General features: G+C 41.2%; 1 protein-coding gene across 1 annotated transcript in view; it reads left to right on the forward strand.

Annotated features, from left to right (window-relative positions):
* TEKT3 (tektin 3) overlaps positions 1-12,912 on the forward strand; it is a 48,114-nt gene extending 35,202 nt beyond the window's left edge. The window contains exons 6-8 of the mRNA XM_037154694.2: positions 2,228-2,450; positions 5,957-6,111; positions 12,046-12,912. Coding sequence (XP_037010589.1) covers positions 2,228-2,450; positions 5,957-6,111; positions 12,046-12,262 — 595 coding nt within the window. The 3' untranslated portion in view covers positions 12,263-12,912. The remainder of the gene's footprint in view (positions 1-2,227; positions 2,451-5,956; positions 6,112-12,045) is intronic.
* The last annotated feature ends 7,461 nt before the right edge of the window (positions 12,913-20,373 follow it).

Here is a 20,373-nt window from a genome sequence, read left to right on the forward strand (position 1 = left end):
AGCTGAACAAGTGGCATTGTTCCCTCTCTGACCTCTTCCCCCACATACAGCACCACAATGTAGCAATGTGGATTGCCTTGTCCTGGTGAATACCTAAGACTTTTCCCCTTACTATGTAACAGGCACTCAAAAACAAAAGAAGGCCCAAATGGGGCAAAGCCACACATCAAAGCCACAGAAAAAAAATACAACTAAGCAATGAAGAGATAGCCAACCTCTCAGATGCACAGTTCAAAACACTGCTAATCAGGTTGCTCATAGAATTTGGTTGAGTGTGGTTGCAAAACAGAATTAAAAATGAAAGCTATGAAAAGTGAAATAAAGGAAAATAAACAGGGAACCAATGGTGATGGGAAGGAAACCAGGACTCAAATCAATGGTTTGGAGCAGAAGGGAGAAAGAAACATTCAGCCAGAACAGAATGAAAAAAAAAAAGAATTAAAAAATATGAGGAGAGGCTTAGAACCTCCAGGACAATTATAAATTTCCAACATCTGAATCATAGGGTGCCAGAAGGAGAAGAAGAACAGCAGGGAATTGAAAACTTATTTGAAAAAATAATGAAGGAGAACTTCCCCAATCTGGCAAAGGAAATAGAATTCCAGGAAGTCCAGGAAGCTCAGAGAGTCCCAATGAAGTTGGACCCAAGGAGGAACACACCAAGGCACATAATAATTACATTGCCCAAGATTAAAGATAAGGAGAGAATCTTAAAAGCAGCAAGAGAAAAGGAGATAGTTACCTCAAAGAAGTTCCCATTAGACTATCAACTGATTTCTCAAAAGAACCTCTCAGGCAAGAAGGGACTGGAAAGAAGTATTAAAGTTATTAAAGGCAAGGATCTACATCCAAGATTACTATATCCAGCAAAGCTTTCATTTAGAATAGAAGGGCAGGTAAAGTGCTTCTCAGGTAAGGCCAAGTTAGAGGAGTTCATCATTCCCAAGCCCTTATTGTGTGAAATGTTAAAGGTAGTTATCTAACAAAAAGAAGATAAAAATATGAAAAGTAAAATGGCAATAAACTGACAACTATCAACAACCAGACCTAAAAAAGAAAACAAAAACAAACTGAGCAAACACTAGAACAGGAATAGAATCAGAGAAATGGAGATCACATGAGGGTTATTAGCAGGGGAGCTGGAAGGGGAGAAGAGGGGAAAAGGTACAGGTTTTTTACTTCCTAAATGGTAGGTAGAAAATAGGCAGGGGGAGGTTAGAATAGTATAGGAAATGTAGAAGCCAAAGAAGTTATGTGTACAACCCATGAAAATGAACTAAAGGGCAGGGGGAATGTGAGTTGGAAGGGGCATACAGGACAGAAGAGAATAAAGGGGGAAAAAATGAGACAACTGTATTAGCATAATCAATAGAATATATTAAATAAATAAGTAAGTAAGAATTTAAAAAAAGAAAAAAGAAATGGACAAACATCTTGAAAGAGTCTTCAAAAACATTACTGAAACCAAATGCAGCCTCTCACAATGACGTCAGCTGGTACACTGATACAAATGGTTTCCTAGAAGACTCAGCTAGCAGGGAAAGCCTGTAGTACTAGAGGCCTGCCCTCCAGAAGATAATCCTGGGGTTTGTTTTAGGTCCTATGTTGTATATCAAATCAATATGTTGTATACTTAAAACCAATACAATGTTAGGTGTCAGTAATACCCAATAAAAATATTTCTAGAAGTGGCATTTCTGGATTACACACATTTGAAAGGATCTTGGTGTTTGTTGACCTTTTATCCTCCAACATGGTCAGACCAATTCAGCATTCCTATGTGCAGAATATGAGAGAATCTTTCTCTAGACATGCCCACCAGCAAATCATTATTCTCTTTATTCTTTGCTTTTATAATAAAATGGTTATTAGTGTGTTGTTTTCATTACTTCTTTGGTTATTCCTACAATGGAGTATTTTTATAGGCTTATTAAGTTGGTGTGACACATTTGTATGAACTTTCACACTCTTACCCTTCATCAATCTTCCTCCCCCTCAAGTTGGCAGAGGAGTTAGTTTATGCTTTGGGTTTACAGAAAATTGATTAACAGTGAAATAAGGAGCAATGAAGAAAATTTTAAATAAGCTTTTCTCTGATGCTTATGCTGTGTGCAAGAAAACCAAGATCAGTGATTCGTTTCTCTTGAACAGGATGAATGATTGCTTACAGACGAGTTAGGCCAGTTCATCATTGTCACCATTGTCTGGTTCTGTTTCCTTTTTCCAGGGTCTCAGTGCCTGAGTCCTGGGCCAAATTTACAGATGACAATATTCTTCGATCTCAGAGTGAACGAGCAGCCTCAGCCAAACTAAGAAATGACATTCAAAACCTCTTGGTTGTGACTGCCAGTGAGATGTGGAATCAGTTCAACAAAGTAAACATGGCTTTCACTAATCGGATTGCTGAGACTGCAGATGCTAAAAATAAGATTCAGACTCACTTAGCAAAGGTAAGTCATCAGTGGTACCCTTAATTGGATGGATAGGGAAGGGGCTCTGGGACCGAAGATCTGTCACCACTCCTGGAGAGATGCCAGAAAGGCACATGGCCTCCTGGCCATACAGACTAAGAGAAATTAAAAACGGCACAAAGTGCACCATTTATTTTAGCAAGGTAGCCAGGTGTTAAATTGAAATTGGAATCTCTTGGTTTTGGGAACACAAAGGATGCACTATGTAATAAAGCATCCTACTATTTTTAACAGAAACAAAAATATTATTAAAGTGTAACTAGGAAGTATGTTTATTATAAGAACACATGGCAGGAATGTTTTCTGCTAAATTATTTCAGGCACTTTTTTGCCCTAGAATACAAAACCAAATACTGGAAACTATTAGGTAATTCAAAGTGTTTCTGATATTAAACTTTTTAAGTGCTCTAAGTATAAGAGTTTTACAATGACAATAAAATGAAGGACTCAATCAGAATTCATGTTTCAAGATAATCAAGGAGCTTTTCTTCTACTTAGTATCAGTCTAGGAGCTCTTATTATTTCTGTGGGTTATGCTGCATCTGTGTCATTCCTTTTTTAAAGTACCTTATAAGTCATTCATGTCACTCAAAGATGATATTACCCAAAAGAGGGCACTATGTTTCCTCGGGATGCAGCAATTTACCTTTCCTTGAACAGTGCCTTCTTTGGCCAGCATGTGTTCATTGAGTCAGACAGTGTGCTACTTCCTGTGAAGGGCAGCGCAAAGCATAACATGTATTAGGTTGGCCAAAAACTTCATTTAGTATTTTCCATACGATGGTTCTAGTAGCACTTAATTGTTTTTAACCTCATTCAAAACAATTTTGTTAGACTGTGTGACAGCTGTCATATCAGTGTGCATTTTTATAAAACATCAAAATTGGTGAATTTTGGTGCAGCCATTTTAATATTGAAGACAGAAGAAAATATACAACATTTTTGGCATATTATGCTTTATTATTTCAAGGAAGGTAAAAATGCAACTGAAATGCCAAAAAAATATTTGTGCAGTGTATGGAGAAGGTGCTGTGACTGACTGAATCTGTCAAAAGTGGTTTGTAAAGTTTCTTGGTACTATTGACATTTTGGCCAGGTAATCCTTTGCTGTGGGGATGTCTTATGCATTGAAAGATGTTTAGCAGCAACCCTGACCTTTGCCCACTAGAAGTGAATAGCCGGAGATAGCAACATAATCAAAATATCCAAATCAATATAAGTTATTGGTGAAAATGAAAAATGTGTCTTATTTACAGAAAAAAACTAAATGGACTTTTTGGCTAACTGAATTGTTTTTGTTACCAGGAAGCTCATATTTGTAGAGAAAAAAAATTCATACATATGAAAGATCATGAATAATTCATAACAATAGAAAAATTACAAATTGTGGTTGCCAAATAGCAAATACAGGAAGTGTTTTGGGGATTTGGAAGAGGAAGTGAACATTACAGGTGAACATTTCAAGCAGAGCTTTAGAGGGAGCCAACCAGGGGTTGAGTTCAGGTCTGTAAAGAGACCCATTAGGCTGGCATAGTATTATGTGTTCTGGGAGAGAAGCTTGGAACAGTAGGCTGGAGCCAGACCATAGGGGATAGCTAAGAAGAGGTAGCCTTTCAGCAGTAAAAAGCCATTTAAAGGCCCTTTAGAAGACTTACATGATGGAGTCACTTTGTTCCACAAAATTTTGTTTACTTCTGCATTTGTTTGCTAGTGCTGCCAAACAAAACTTCTACACTGAGAGGCTTAAACAGCAGGAATACATTGTCTCACAGTCTGGAAGCTAGAAGTCCAAGATCAAGGTGGTTTCTTCTGGCCTCTGTCTTGGCTTTGCAGATGGTCATCTTCTTTCTGTCCTCCCTCTGCATGTGTCTTTGTCCTAATCTCCTCCTCTTCTAAGGACACCAGTCACATTGGATTAGAACTTAGCCTAAGAACCTCATTTTAACTTAGTTATATCTCCAAATACAGTCAAAGTCTGAGGTACTAGGGGTTAGGACTCGAAGATATGAATTTGGGGTGGGGTAGAGAAGAGGACAGAATTCAGCTTATAAAAGCAACATTCAAGGTAGGTACTTCAGGGACACACACATGAATGACACACTGACCCTGCCAGCTGGGATCTTAGAGTGAGACAAGACATGGATGTAGAAAATGACGAGTTCCAAGGTATAGAATGAACCCCTTAAAGTAACAGATAAAATGTTGCTTGTTTAGCAGAAGAAGCAGTTATTTCAAATGGTGAGAGACAGGGAGCTCTGGAGCATGGCCTAGTGATAGGAACAGTATAACAGTTGTTGAAACCCAATAGTTGGAGACAATCTGGAGTGCAGGAGAGGGGGAAAAGCTTATGTGACAGTTGTAAGAGATTCTGGCTTACACAAGTGCCAAATCTGTACCATTGTGAGATCTCTGCAGGGATAAGGGATGGAACAGAGGAGTGGTTTGGGGACAATACCCTGCACTGGAAGTGAGGAGCAATAGTTAGAAAGGTAAGTAATTAGGATAGCAATTGGCCAGAGAAATTCAGCAAGGTGAGTGATTCAGAGAGGGGGGACATCATAGAGGCCTCATCATTGGCTTTGAGAGTAGTCTCATGAAGAAAACTGGGGCCAGAGGCCTACTACAAAGGCCACCAGGAGATGCAGGGTGTGAGCAAGGCCACTGCTGAGCCTATTTGGCCATGATTGTGAGGAAAGAGCACCAACTGGAAGCACCCAGGTGGGGTTGGGTAAGTGAGTGGTATAAACACGTAAAGTTTTAAAGGAATTGGGTGACACTTGAGTGTGTCTCCAGGCCGTAGGAAAGGGGCAGGAGGAGAGGGAGAGTTATGGAGCAGGGTGGAGAAATGGGAGGGCAGGGGTCAAGGTTGCAGGAGAAGGAAGGGTTTTCAGAGCATAGAGGAGGGGTTCACCTCCCAGAGGAGAAATCAGAGAAAGGCCCAGGTTCATGCAGTTTGAGGGAGCCTCTTAAAGAAAAACATAAAAGCAGGACTGCACACTGCCAGGGGTCCTCCCTCTCAAGTGAGACTCCTGAAAACTTGACCTTGATTTGCTTCAAAGCAAATTCTCCACAGGCAGGAAACCCTCTCTGTGAGGATAGTGAGAAGGGAGAACAGAAGATAAGGGGTTAGTGCACTCCAACCTTAGGGCCTCATGTTTCCAAGAGATACACAGCCGAGTGCTGGCAAATATTTAACAACAGGTGATCTGGGGGGGGGGGATCTCTGAAGTTGTAGCATCTGCCAATCTGTCATGTAAGTCCCTCCCACCCTAGCTGATTTTACCTGAATTGGGAGTTGGAAGGTGCATGCAGTCTGCTCTCCTGGGCAGTGAGACTCCCTGGGGATGGTATGGGGGAGGGGTGGGGATGTGAAGCAGTAGGTGTGCTCAGTGAGTTCACCTCCCCACCAGAGAAGGCAGGAGGAAGGGAGCAGGTGGGAAGTGGCAGAGCACCAAAGCCTCAGGCATCTGCTTCTCTCCATGCAGACATTGCAGGAGATTTTCCAGACTGAAATGACCATAGAAGCCATCAAGAAGGCCATCAGGGACAAGACTGCCTTCCTGAAGGTGGCTCAGACCAGATTGGATGAACGGACCAGGAGACCGAACCTAGAGCTCTGCAGGGACATGGCCCAGTTACGGTGAGGAGAGGGCTCACCCTGGGCAGGAGGGGACAGTCCACCAGCCTGCCTGGCTTCATATTCTCCAGGAAAGAGCTCTCTGCCAACATACCAGTGATAAGGAAGTGCATAGTAGTATTCCTCCTATAGGGGCATTCTTTATAAGTATTGATAATGGAGGGTTAGTGCCTAACGGCCATGGAGTTGGTTTACAATGATAAACAGTTCTTGAGATGGATGATGGTGGTGAATACACAACATTACAAATGCACCTAATGCCACTGAAGTATACACTTAAAAATAATTGAGACAGTAATTTTTCTTATGTATAGTCTGCCATAATTTTTAAAAAAGAAATAACATCAACATTACACACAAACAAGTGATAAACATTAGGCTCATTCAGGGACCCAAGGTGGATTTTGGTTTCCTCCACCCTTCACTGGAGGCTTCTGTAGTTTCCAGTACACCTTTCTTATAAGTGGCTGAGTGTGTTGGCCTGCTGTGTACTTCTCAGTGCCAGAGACTTGTCAGGAAAGAGACTTGAGTTACAATTCCACCGACCCCTGTCTGCTCTCATGTATTGCTCTCATTGGCCTCTTTTTATGGCAGTTAATATATCTGTCCTGTCATTAAAACCATCTTCATGCCCCCCTAAAACCCGTAATGGTTCTTTAGGGTCATTTCAGTATGTTCTGTTCTCAGCAGAAATTGAGAACAACTGGTCTTCATCAAGCTCGTTTCCCGCACACACACAGCAGGTGGAGTCTGACACCTGGTCTCTCTACTCAACACTGCATGTATTTTATTATTACTTTAACTGTGCAGAGTCCTTTTAGGATGGCCTTGTGAGTAATTGGGCAAGGTTCCCCCATTTCCCCCCTCACAATTCTGGGTTCCTTTCTCATTTCCCAGGGTCCTCTTCTGCCTTTCTTCTCTGGCCTTCATCATGGCCATTACTGGGTCATTAGTGCTGCTTCGCAGAGGCAAGGCCACTGGAGGAACAGGGGCAGCCCTGGAAACCAGGCTTGGTTCTGGGGGTGGAAGGCACTTGTCTTGCTACCTGGCCCTGCGATAGAATTCCCTTGGCATGCAGACTTTATCCAAGTGGTGAAGTGAGTTTGAGCTCCACCAAAGAATCAAGTGTGGATTTCCTGAAGAGAGAAGAAAGGGTGATCTTTGTGGGGCCAACAAGGATGAAAATAATAATAAAGATAGTACCGGAGGTAAATATGACTGCTGCCACCACCTATTAAGCTCATTCTGTGCTCGCCACTGTCCTGAGCACCTCACTTCATTGTTTATCTTCATTTACAAATAAGGAAACTGAGGCAGGAGTGGCTTGAATGACTTGGGCCACGTGGTGCTTGGTGGTGAGGAGGAGAGCCACTCCTGAGTCCCTGCCCAGCTTCCTGCAGAGTGTTCTCCCACCAACTCAACCATTGGCTTCTGCTTCCCCAATCCTCACAATGTGGTGTTTTCACCATTCCCTATCACATTTCTGCTCTCATCTGATCATGATGTCCATATGAGGTGAGTGCGCAAAGCACGTACTGTGTCCTCAGCTCTCTCACAAAGGATGAAACTGAGGTCACAGAGGAGATTGTTACTGCAAAGCATACCATACATACAGTGTGTTTGGTGTCTGTGTCAGGCGCTAAGAAGCATGCTTCTCTCAGAGGAGATATCGTCTTAGGCCACAGCCATATAGGAGTTCGGCCACCTCTATGTTTCTCAAAGTGAGTTCCCTGGAACCCCTCCCACAGAGCCCTTCATTGAGGATAAGCTGCCCTACACTGGGGCCCTTGGTGGCCAGTCCAGAGTGTCTGTGTGCTTCAAAAGAACCCAGTAGGAATGCATGCTCCTTTGGCCAATCAGGATTGGATCATCAATGGTGGCTTTCTGCAAACAGGGTTAGAGGAAGCTGAACTGAAGTTTCATACACTGCTGAAAATTTTTCCAGAGTCTTCATAAGTAGAGGTAGGGGGTCAGACTGCCGTTAGACAAACCCAGTGTTGCTCTGTAAAGGGTTTGGAGTAGTAGTCTAATTTGACTTTGGAATTATGAAACACTGAGGCATTCACAGCAGCTTCTGCAAAGCTGAATGATTTTTACTCTTTTTTTTCTCCCTTGAAGCTAAACACAAGTTGCTTTTCCTTTACTTTCTGTCAACTTTGTAGTGTGTCTATTTCCTCTGCTCCTTCATTGACTTTAGGACAAAACCTACTTCTGTTTCTGTAAAGATTTCTTGTTAAAATAGTGTAGCCAAAAATATAGTCCCAGAGTAACAACAGCAGAATTTAGGATTATTATTGGAGGAGGGGAGTATTTTTTCTCTTCAACTGCTCATTCTGAAAGCAGCCCTTTGGCCTGCTAGATTAAGAAAAAATAAGCTAAAAACTCAAGGAGGGGGGACTGAGAAAAATTGCGGTTTTTATTTCAAAATTTTATTTTCATTTAAAATTTCCTAAATGGGTTCTTTCTAAAGTAATTCTAAACATTCTTGGCAGCTTTGGTGGCAGGCCAGACTGGGCTCTAGGTTACTTAAATAATCTTGATATATATATTTAAAACTATGGTAGCTTTATTTGTATTTGAATGCAAAATGTTTTTCAGTTCTGTAATTCACCCAAAATGAGTGATTTTAGCAGAACAGCTCCCTGTGATCTGCCAAGAACAAGAAAACCAAGAGAGAAATAAGGCCTTGAAAGATGAGGGAAAACTTTCTGATGGTGAAAGTCGAGGGGAGTGCAGTAGCAACTAGCTGAACTAGCTGTGTTCACACAGCTATGGGAAACGAGGATGTCAGCTGCCTGTGCTCTATAGGTCTTGAATTCCTTCTTAAAGAAAACTGATATTTTAATCTGTGTATTTTCAAAAATTCCCTCAGGTAAATCGTCCACTAGACTGTTACATGGCTGCAAGGAGTGAAGACTCACATATCTTCCCACTTCTTTTCCTACCTGTGGGTTCAGGTTCCTTTTGAGGCCATGGAAGGGACATAGGGAGTGGTGGTTGAGCAGGGTCAGGCCCAGCATGACTGTCAGCAGCAGTTGTAGGTGCCATTGCTGGTCATGGGCAGATTCTCCCTGAAGATCTATTTCTTTTCTAGTGGAGTTTTATACCCTGGGATCATAAAAAAAAAGATTTATTTTGAATCCAATTTGATCTAAACAGCAACAAAATATGCTTCATATGAGTTCTCAGACTTTGTGTTTACCAGTGCCAGACCAAAAGAAACTTGGCGCCTAGGTTTGCCTTCCTTTTCCTCCCTCATGGAAAGTGAGAGAACAGGCACAGGTTCTAAGGTGGAAGAAGATGCTTCTGTGAGCTTGGGGTGGGGGGTGCAGGGTTTTGCAGCATCCTTCCCCTTCTCAGGCTGCCAGCAGGTAGGTTGGAAGCTGAGCCTCCAGGCTCAGACTGGCACAGTTTCCATGGCTTGGGGTCTGGTTCTTGTTCTTGAAAAACCCTGTGGACTTGGACCTTGGGGTAGCTTCCTACCTCTCACCATGACCTCCCTAACCTAGGATATTGAAGTTGGTCCTCATTCAACAAGTGCATGACACTCCTGTCCACTGCAGGAGGGGCTGCTGGATTTAGTCTCAGGTGAGGCTGGGTCAGGGCACTGGTGCGTTCAGGGAGCTGATGACCCACAGGGCAAATGTAGGAAACAGGCATGACAAGCACCCCGAGGGCTGTGGCAGGGCTGGTTCTGTTGGGACACATGACATCAGGGACTTGGGGCTGCTCCCTAGTTCCAGGGTTGAGGGAGAAATGTCTGCTCCTCTGAGCTTCGAGCATGGCATGAGTTAGCAGATGGCAGGCAGATGGATGGTAGGTAAAGTGTTGGGCTGAGGGGGTAGGAAGGGTGAAGGCTCTGAAGTCAGGGACAGAACAAGCACATTCTAGGAGGTGCCTGCAGACTCAGGCACAGGACAAATGGCACACAGTAAGGCTCTTTGGGAGGCAGGAATAACAGGACTTTATGACAGAGCTGGGGCTGCGATGAAGAGCATGGGGCCGAGTTGATCAGAGGGTTTGATTTCAGCATCCATGAGGATGACATTACCATTGCTGGAGATGGGACACATAGGTGGCCTGGGGTGCTGCTGGCCCATCTGCTCCATATCCAGGCATGGGCCAGCCACACATCAGCACATCCAACAGAAAGGGTGTGCCCAGAAGGTGGGTGGGCCGGGCCATCCTAGGGAGTCTGTGAACCATTCAGCATTTGCCTGCTGTGCTGTCAAGTGCAATGTGATGTCTCCCAGCTGTTGTGCTGGTACGTTGAGTCACTTCAGAAACCTCTCTAAAAGTCAGAGAGTTTAAGTCTCTCAAAATTATGTTTCTTTCTAGTAATATATTTATTGTTTTTTTCCTGCCATTAAGAGTAGTATCAGCTCATGATAGAAAAATCAGAAAATGAACTACGATCAAAACCACCCTGAATGCTTTGTGGCATTGAGGCATAACCAATATTAGAAAGTTGTATTTGCCACCAGGCACATTAACAAAATTGTGGTCTTTCTGCATATGGGATTTAATATCCTGATTTTTTCAACCAACATTATATTGCAAGTTTCTTTCTGATGGCCAGTGCAAGTTTTTTTAAAAGCATTGCTTGCATAGTATTTCATCATCTGCCAGTAGCGTCCATTATCATTAGACATTAATGTTGTTCCCTGTCCTTCTGCCATGCTCCAACTCACTACAAGATAACACTAGGAAGAAATTATTCATTTTTAGTTCTATGTTAAACCTTTCGCCTTGCTTACATTTTTGTCTAAAAGCTTGTTTTTGTTGAATTTCTCAAGATAGGAATACATTCTGATTTTGAAATAAGTTCAAATAGTACAGATCTACATGAAATACAAAATGACAGTCCTTTTCCCACCCTCTCCACCCTCTCATGGCTCCAGCCCCCACAATAGCTGTTGATTGGGGCATCTGTTTAAGTAGGATTACAATATGTCCTCAAGAAAATGAGAGCAGGAAGGGTCTTGAGGAAAGGAATGGCTGCTTTGGTGCCATGTGAATACTCTGTGAGAGCCCTTTGGGGCTCAACACTGTACTGGCCCCTGGGGCAGGGTTGCCAGGTTTTGCAAATTAAAACACAGCACAACCAGTTGAATGTGAATTTCAAATAAATAATGAATGGTTTTTCAGTATATATATCCTACATATGGCATGCAATATTCAAACTAAAAATACTCATACTGAGAAAAATACTCATACATGGAAATTCTGACACATGTTTACAGCATGAATGAACCTTGAAGACATTGTGCTGAGTGAAATAAGTCAGTCACAAAAGGCCAAATACTGCCTGATGGCACTTATATGAGGCCCCTAGAGTGGTTGGACCCAAAGAGACAGAGTAGAAAGGTGGGTGCCAGGGGCTGGGGGAGGGTGATTGGGAGGCAGTATTCAATGGGAACATCACTCTGCAAGATGGAGTTCTGTGAGTGGATGATGGTGATGGTTGCACCATATGAATGCAGGTAATGCCAGTTGACATTTAAAAGTGATTCAGATGGTAAATATTTTGCTATTTTACCAGAATTTTAAAAATATTTACACTAAAAAATTACACATTTATCTGAAATTCAAATTTAATTGGGCCTCCTGTTTGTTACCTGGCATCCCTACCCATTGGGGATTGCAAATAGAAATGAGATGGTCATACTGAGAGGCATCCATTTTGCTGAGTCCAGCTTGCTGGGTTTCTGCTTCTGCCCTTCACTCACAGGCAGCTTGGGGGATGGAGGGTGAGGTAGGAGACAGGACTACTTCTTCAGTCTGGCCACAGAGGCTCCTTCCTAGCTTCCAGGACATGCAGCTCATAAATACAAGTGGGCCAGGTGCTCCCAAAGAGATGTGTCCTTAGTTCAGTGAATAACCGTTGTTGGGAATGTGACCTCTACTAACCTGACTGGTGTCTCTTTGGTCCCACAGCCTTGTTAATGAGGTATATGAGGTGGATGACACTATCCAGACCCTGCAGCAGCGCCTGAGGGAGGCTGAGGACACCCTGCAGTCCCTGGTTCACACCAAAGCCACCCTAGAGCACGACCTGGCTGTCAAAGCCAACTCTCTGTACATTGACCAGGAAAAATGCATGGGAATGCGCAAGAGCTTCCCCAACACCCTCCGGCTAGTGGGCTACTGTTAGGGGCCCTGCCAGGAGAACCTCCTTACTCTCCAGGAACGGTGGAAACAGAGCCCTGCTGTAGCATTTCCGCTGAGTGCTGATATGTCCACTTATTAAAGGATTATATCGATCGAAACGTACCAGCCTCGTATCTTGGAAAGCCTTTGGTATACATCCAGACCTTAATTTTCTTTTGTTTACTATGCTTCTGGGCTATGAATAGGATGTAAAGAAATATAATCAATTTTATAGAGTAGGTAAAAATACTTATTTGTATTATCCTTTTTATTCTTGATGAAACATGAATGGGCTAGAGAGGAGAGATGTACTTTCTCTGGGGCAGTAGAAGCAGGAATCACAAATGTAAGACTTGGATGTGTTCCTCAAGGGAGGTCTGGAGAGAGGACAAAGCACCCTGGGTATGTGGTAATTGGGGTAGCTCAAGCAAGAACAAAGGTGGAGAAACATGGAGTACATTTGGAGCTGTTGGACTGATTCATGAAGCAGGACACACAGGAGGAGAAACAGCAGATGTGGCGCCTTATAAGTGGGCAGTGAATATCTGAACTGGGCAAATGACAGTGGAAACAAAGGAAGGAGAAAGGAAAACCTAGTAATAAAGTTATAGGGCATGGTGACTTTTACAGGTGAAGGGAGAGCTGAGGGGTCCAGCCGGACATGGAGGCCTTGACCCCAGATGGGCTAGAAAATGAGACAGCTTAAATCCTAGGAAGCTGTACAGTATCTCAGGATTGTTTTGTTTAAATAACTTTTTCATTTTTACAAACAAAAAAACATTTGCATGACATGTATTTTGGAAAATAGAGAAAATATATAGACACAGAACTCCTGAAAAGCACTCATCACAACACCCCAAAAATAATCATTGATGTTTTCAATATTTTATTGTGTATGCTTTCAATATTTTTTCTACAACTGAGTATATATGTATATAACAGTTATTTACATATATTTGTAATGGTAATATTTATATTTGTTTACAAGTATGTGTAATATATAATATTTAAATCTAAGTATATAGTAACACATTTGGGATCACACTGCTGATTTGTATTCTTATTTTTCCTATTTAAATATTATAAATGAGCTTCCACTGCATTACTTGTTAATACACCACATGATTTTTAAAAACCTTTCCTTTTTATCTCTAAAAAGAGTAAATAACACTTATTTAGGTAGAAATTTCAAAAATAAAGACAAGCAAAAGAAGAAAATATCTTCCAGATTTGTTAACCTAACTAAATATTTTGATATGCACAAATTTTATTTCTGTGTTTATGTGCATATTTTACTGTCAAAAATGAAATCTTTGTTAATAAAATAACCAGCACTCATAAAGCACTTATTTGTCAGCCTCAACACATTTGTGCTTTTCATTCCTGTTAATGTGCACTCTTTCTGTGTATTTAAACATATTTTCACATCTTTATTTTAATTGCTTTTTAATATTTCATTGTGTTGAGGTTCTAGAATGTTCTATAATTATTTTCCCATTACTTGATATTTATATTGTGTCTTGCTCTATGATAAACAACGGAGCCATAATTTTTTCTTGTTAGCTAAATATTTGCAAACATCTTTAATATTTTCTTAAGATAAGGTCATAGACATGGAATCACTGGATAATAAGTTGCACACATTTTTTCAAAGGTTTCTACAATGTGTCATCAAATTGTCCTCCCCAAGTTCTTGCTACTCTGCACTTCTGGAAGCCTGTCTGCCTGCATTTCTGATAACCTTTGCTGCCTCTCCTTACCATTTCAAAGTATAAAAATGGTCTTAGTGCTTTAACACATTCTTTGGGAGCTAGTGTTGTAGAACATTGTTCGCTAGGCTCTTGAATTTCTTTTGCCAATTGCTTCTCCTGGTTATTTGCTTGTTTCCTCTAGTATCTATCTTTTTAAAATTTATTTTTATTTTTTGTATTGCAGTCGTGTGACATTTTCATCATATATACTGAACATATTCTTTACATGCTACTTGCCTTTACAATTTGTTTATTGTTTTTAATGTGGGGGATAACATATATAAGCATTTCTTTTACAGTTTATGCCCTTGGAGTTACACCAGGAAAACTTTTCCTCTTCCCAAGATTATTTACTTATAATTTCTTCTAATTCTTTTAATGATTTCTTAACTTACATTTAACTCACTGGAATTCAATTTCATATGATGCAGATAGCATGTTAGCTTTGAAGCCTTCATTCTAGAAGCTCTGAAATGGGCAGATGAGGTTACCAGAGTGAAAGGGTTTGTCTCCTTTTCTCCTCATAATTCTCACTCTTTGCATGCCCCCTCCATGCCACAACCATCTCTCAGCATGCCTGTGTTCTCCTTGCTCTTCGCCCTAATCTCTGCCCATTCACCCCAAACCCTGTTTCTCCCCCTCTCTGGTTCTTAAAAGTTTTCTCAGGCCTCGGATAGTCAACTTCACAAAACACCTCAAAATGCTAGTAGAATTGACATGAACATGGTAAGCTTCTCCCAGGGCTCTTTTTGCCGTCTCAGTATATCATTTTAGAAATAAAATTGTAGGTTTGTCACTCTCCCTTTGCTCCTAATGGAAACAAGGACATGTAAGTGCCACTGAAACACTTGGCAATTAAAGCAATTGAGTCTTGATGGTTCACAGTTTTAGACAATAGTGAGAATAAACATAAATGCCACATGTCTCTTTGTTATACATTCCAGGGAAAAATCTTGTGAACTTTTGAATTTTTTCCATGAATTATAATTGTGTTACTTTTTTGAGAAACATATGTTGATGGAGTCCTTTTACTTAAACATATGTTCCCAGCGTCACTAGAATGTAATGGGAGGAAGATGCAGTTCAAACATAGACAAAAGGCCAGTTCTCTTGTTATTTTGGTCAACTGTGGGCAAGGCTAAATTCCACAAGTAAACATTTGGTTTCTAGTTTAAAATGCTGCAGCTACTTGGTGAGGGCAAATATTCTAATGCTGAAGTCTATGAGCAGCCAGGACTCACAGAGTGTAGTCCCATCTCAGATTCACAAGACCGCAAATACCAACATGTGATTGGGCTGTATATATTCACCCCAAACTATCTTTAATATTATGTGGCTTTATGAAGGGCTGCTGGAATGTCAAAGGCTGCCACCTACCAAAGCGTCATGCAGATTTAGAAGTGTGTGTAACTGCTCCTAAATAGCCGAGTCACCTATAATTTTAGTAATTTCCATTTGTGTCTCTGGAGAGTGTTGTCATAAACATCTCACCTGGCACTTTGAGTCCTGAGTTCACACTGTAAATAGCTGAGGTGGGGTCTGGCTTTAGGTTATAATTTCTGTTTTGCTCTGAAAACAGGGATGTTTTCCACAGGGCTGACCTGAAGCCCAAAGGAGGAAGTGAAGTTGCTGCTCATTGTGGCACCCAAATCTACCCCACTGGTGTCCACTCTTCTATCTCTGGCCCTTGGACTGTTTCCAGCAGCATAGGAATTACCACTGATGTGTGCCCAGTCTAATAGAGGGAGCCACTGTTGTGCTCTGGCCAGTTATTGTCGAACAGGATGTGGTCCTGTGTGCCTGGCAGTGCTGTGCCCTGCTGTTGTGGTTATATAAACCCTGTAAGAATAAAGAGGCTTTAGCTTGAGAAGATGAAAGAGGGCAAGACTCTAACAATACTATAATATCTTCAGATGATTATTTTACAAAGCAACTTAGTAAGGATAATGGTGGAGGTGGAGCCCTCATTTAGACCTGGAACATAGGTTTATTATATTCACCCCATAAATTATATTATTGCTAGCCACACTGAGCCTGAGGTAAACCAGCCCCTGAAATGTAAGAATGCACCAATAAAGACAGATAATATTAAGTAGTTTTACTTTGCTGCTCTAGTATATAGTTTAATTGAAAATGAGAAACAATAAAAAATCATTCAGGAGAACAAAGACCTATAAAATAACTTTAAAAATATTGTATATGGTTTCAGAAAATCAATCAGATGTAACCAGGGTACAATCCACATTCCTCCATGTGTACACAGCAGTGTGATGATGTAGTTTAATTCTATTTATGAAAAATAAAGAAGCCTGGAACTCTCTAATGCTCAGATTGAGATGCAACAGGACAACTACAGGGAGAGTCACAGGTGGGCTGCACGCAGTGGAGGACTTTGCACAGACCCTAAAATGGTCATTGTGAAGGACTTGGTGGTACCTATTTTTACATAAATTTACAGAGGGCTGTATAGTTAGAGTATAATTTGGAGATGCAGAAACACCAAATAGAATATTGAAAACCAAATTGATGTTACTGAAATCACACTTGCTCAGTAAAGAAATCAAAACAACTAAAAAAGTTAAACTAGTCAGCAAAACCAATCCAGTGATGAAAAGTTCAGTAAAGTCAATTATGTGATTGGTACTATCAGGGCAACTGCTTATTTTTACATTTAAATAAATGTATATATGTATACATATGGCAGATATACATATGCAATATATATATTATATATGCATATTTTATATATATGCTAGGACATCATAGTTTTTAAGGATTTGAGTTTAAATTTTTATTGCCATTTAATGAAGCAAAGGACTTATATTTTATATTTTAATATTACTTAAAATTATATAACAGAAATACATTATTCTTTAAAATAATGAAAACTTACAGATGAGGCTAAATGCTCCTTTGACCTCCTCCCCAGCCTCTCTCTCCTCAGAGGTAAGGGCTCTTAGTGGTTTAAGACAGTCTGATGGTTTCAGTTGGGAAGACTGCTTTGTCTGATCTTCTGGAAGCCATCACTGTGTCCTTCAAGCAGGAGTTTAAAAAAAAAAACAATAGAGGACTTTAAGGAATTAAGTATTTTACATAGGCAGTAAAAATCCCTAAATAAAATATAAACAAGTGAAATCCACTGCTAGTGAGAAGAATACACCGAGACCAAGAAGGATAGCAGGGATGGTTCAGTCATCAGCGATGCACATCTTGGCTCCTTTACTGTGCTGTGTCCCTGCTCATTGTCTGGCTGAATTTCCAACAAAGCACAGGGTGGAGTGGTGGAAGTGAAACCATGCTAGGAACTGGGATTTGGGCTGGGAACTATGATATGCTTTCCTCCAGAGTCATCTTTCTCCTGCCCCACCAGCCAATTCTCTGGAGCTATAGTACATAGAAAATTGCAGTTCATTTATTTGTTCATTTAATAAATACAATTTTATGGAGTGCCTTCCATAGGCTAGTGCTGTGTTTCACTTTGGAGATATGATGATGAACAAGATAGACACAGTCTCTGCCCTTGAGGCACTTACAGTCCAGTGGGTTAGACAGACAATCAAATAATCACACAAAGCCCCAAGTTAAATGTGAAAACGTTTGAGAGGAGTTAGACCTTGGAACTCTTTCTTAAAGTGGTACATTTAAGCAGCTATATGAAAAGGTAAGAAATCAATATGCAATGTGGTAGGGGTGGGAGAGCCCCCATACCTATTCCAGGTATAGAGAATCACATTTTAAAAGACTGAAAATTCAAGAAGCTATACAGGTTTGCGCAAAAGTAGCTTTATAGCTTTTTACATAGAAAATAACATGATAATTAATAACTAGAAATACTCTGTGTTTCACCTACTCATGGCTGTAAACCTACTATTGTCCACTCAGAGTACAAAAATTGGGTTGGGTGGGCTGGCTTCCTGTGCATGAGTCCCATGTAGTGTCTGGCCCCCTGGCTCAGAATGGCTCATGCTTGGCTTCATGCTCTATAGCCACCATTTTAAAATTCTTAACCATTTTTAACAAGGAACCCTGTATTTTTCATTTTCACTGGGCCCCTCAAAGTACATAGGTGGTTTTGGGTGTGGGTGTTTGATCTTGTCATATAGCATTGGAGTCAGGGAGGGACATAATCTCAACTCCTAAAGGGTCACACTGGTTGTTCAGGAAGGACCACTCTGGAAGAGAAGGGTGGGCATTATTGCCCTTTGGGAATTTATAGTGCAGCTGGTAAAGTCAATCTGGCCAGGGGCTGTTATTAAAATAACATGTTATAGAAATATATTGAAGAGGACCCAGGGATATGGAGGGGAGGGCTATCTGACCAAGTCTCCTAGTTGGGAAAAATCTATAATCTCTTACCGGTTTCTTCAAATTTTCTTTTTCTCTGAGTTAAATACCAATTCCCTTTGTCTCTTCAACTCAAGGCTCAATTTCTTAAATCAATGAAGAAGCTTAAAGATTTGAAAACCACCATTTTGCATTTGAAGCCTTATAATAACTTCTGAATTACCTAGTATTTTGGCTTCCTGCTGGAGACTCCCACATAAGGTGGGGGCTTCTTTTCCTTTTTTCTCCCTATTACTGAATAAGCCTAGATAATTCCCAGATGATTATGATGAGGTTTTTCAGTTTGTCTGAATCTTCACTAATCTAATTCTTCAGATACGCTGGCATACATCCCAGAGACAATTGGCTGTCTCTCCCACTTAACACTCCTGTGTGTCTGTTGTTAGTGAAGCTTCTGTTCTAGGCATTTCCAGTAAATACTATTTTATGATATTACTGCCAGTCCCACCAGTCTTCTCATGGTGCCTTATCTATTGACACCAATACAACTTCCTGCAATGAGGAAAATGCTCCATGTCTTCTCTGTCTGAAATGGTAGCAACCAGCCTCATGCGGCTACTGAACAATGACTAGAGCGCCACATGAAAATTTTGGGCACTAAAGCTCAGGAAAGTTATTTAGTTGTTCAACACCACAGAGCCAGAATAGAACAAATCTAGATATAAGCATAGATCTTCTGTCTCTCAGTGATTCTTTCTGTCTACTACAAATGAATAGTCTCATACAGCCATTTATTTTCATGGTTTTATAGAGCATCTGGTAAGTGTAATTAGTGTTTTGTGGATGCCAAGAAATAAAATAGGGTCACAGGGGTGAGCAATAAAAAAATAAAATCACTTTGTTGCCCTCTGAGAGCAAAGAATAAGAAGGGGGAGTGCTTGTGGATCTCCTAGAGTCCCAAAGAAGGAAACAGTGTCCCTATGCTCACCAGCAGGAGTCTGGAGGTGGTGCTCTTACTGTTTTATAAGAGGAGTCAAGTTCTGCCCCTCTCCTCTGTCATCTCTTGAGCACTCCCAGGCTGGAAAATCTCACTGGCAGTGCCACTCCAAGATCTTTGGTTTGGGTGAGGCTAAGCAACTTGCCCAAGCCTGCACAGTGACAAAGAGACCCAGTCCAGCTTGAAATCCAGATCCTTCTGACCTGAATGTTAATTAGAGTGGCAGTGGGTGCACATGCTGTAAGCAGAGTTTGCACACTGACTGTGGTGGTCTTGCATGGCAGGCTCAGAAATCTGGGTTTGAACCATTGGCAGCAGGGAGCCCAGGGAAGTGTTAAATAGACTTCTCAGTGGAAGCTCCTGAGAAAGTAGGAAATAGGATGAATGAGCTAGTAATGGTGTCAGGGTGGAAAGAAGGGAGGGCTTCAAGAAAAATGTTTCAAGGTAAGTTAGAGGCTCTTTTCTGTCACACCCAAAAGATGTCAAAGAGGTACCACAGACAATTATGGCACTGGAATGTGAAGGAGAGGAACTGTTCTCGGAGTCCACAAGAAGGCAAGCCATCAATTAAAAAGTGAAGAAGGCATTAATTCATAGTACACTGAGTTGTGAAAATGGTCAGCTGATGCTTGATGGACACAAGCTGTGTGAGCTAAACTACCCCATAGTCTTTGGATTTGGGGAAAGTAAAGTAGCCAGAGGAGGGACACTCATCCATTCTCACAGATGTGTGTACACAATACAGGAAGAGCAGGCAGCAGGGGAGGAGGTAGAGAAGCTGCCTGAGAAAAGCCAGAGGAGGTCCAGGCTCAGGCAGTGGTCAGAGAGGACGTAGGTGAGTCCAGGCAGTGTGCTGACTGGTGCGATGTTATGTAAGCAGTCACCAGAGATTGAAGATCAGAAATAGACTTGAAGGACATTAAGGAGATTGCTGATAACTTTTAATAGTTCTCTTTGGGAAGCACGGTGTAGCCAGATAACACAGGAATTTAAGGGAAAGAGGAATATGCACCAGGAGCAACAGGGTTTGAGCAGAAAAGAAGGACAGTAATGCAATATTCAGAAAAACATAAGAAAGCCAAT

This window comes from Artibeus jamaicensis, unplaced genomic scaffold (genome assembly GCF_021234435.1).
Source record: "Artibeus jamaicensis isolate MK-2021 breed Jamaican fruit bat unplaced genomic scaffold, CSHL_Jam_final contig_781, whole genome shotgun sequence".
Lineage (NCBI taxonomy): Eukaryota > Metazoa > Chordata > Mammalia > Chiroptera > Phyllostomidae > Artibeus > Artibeus jamaicensis.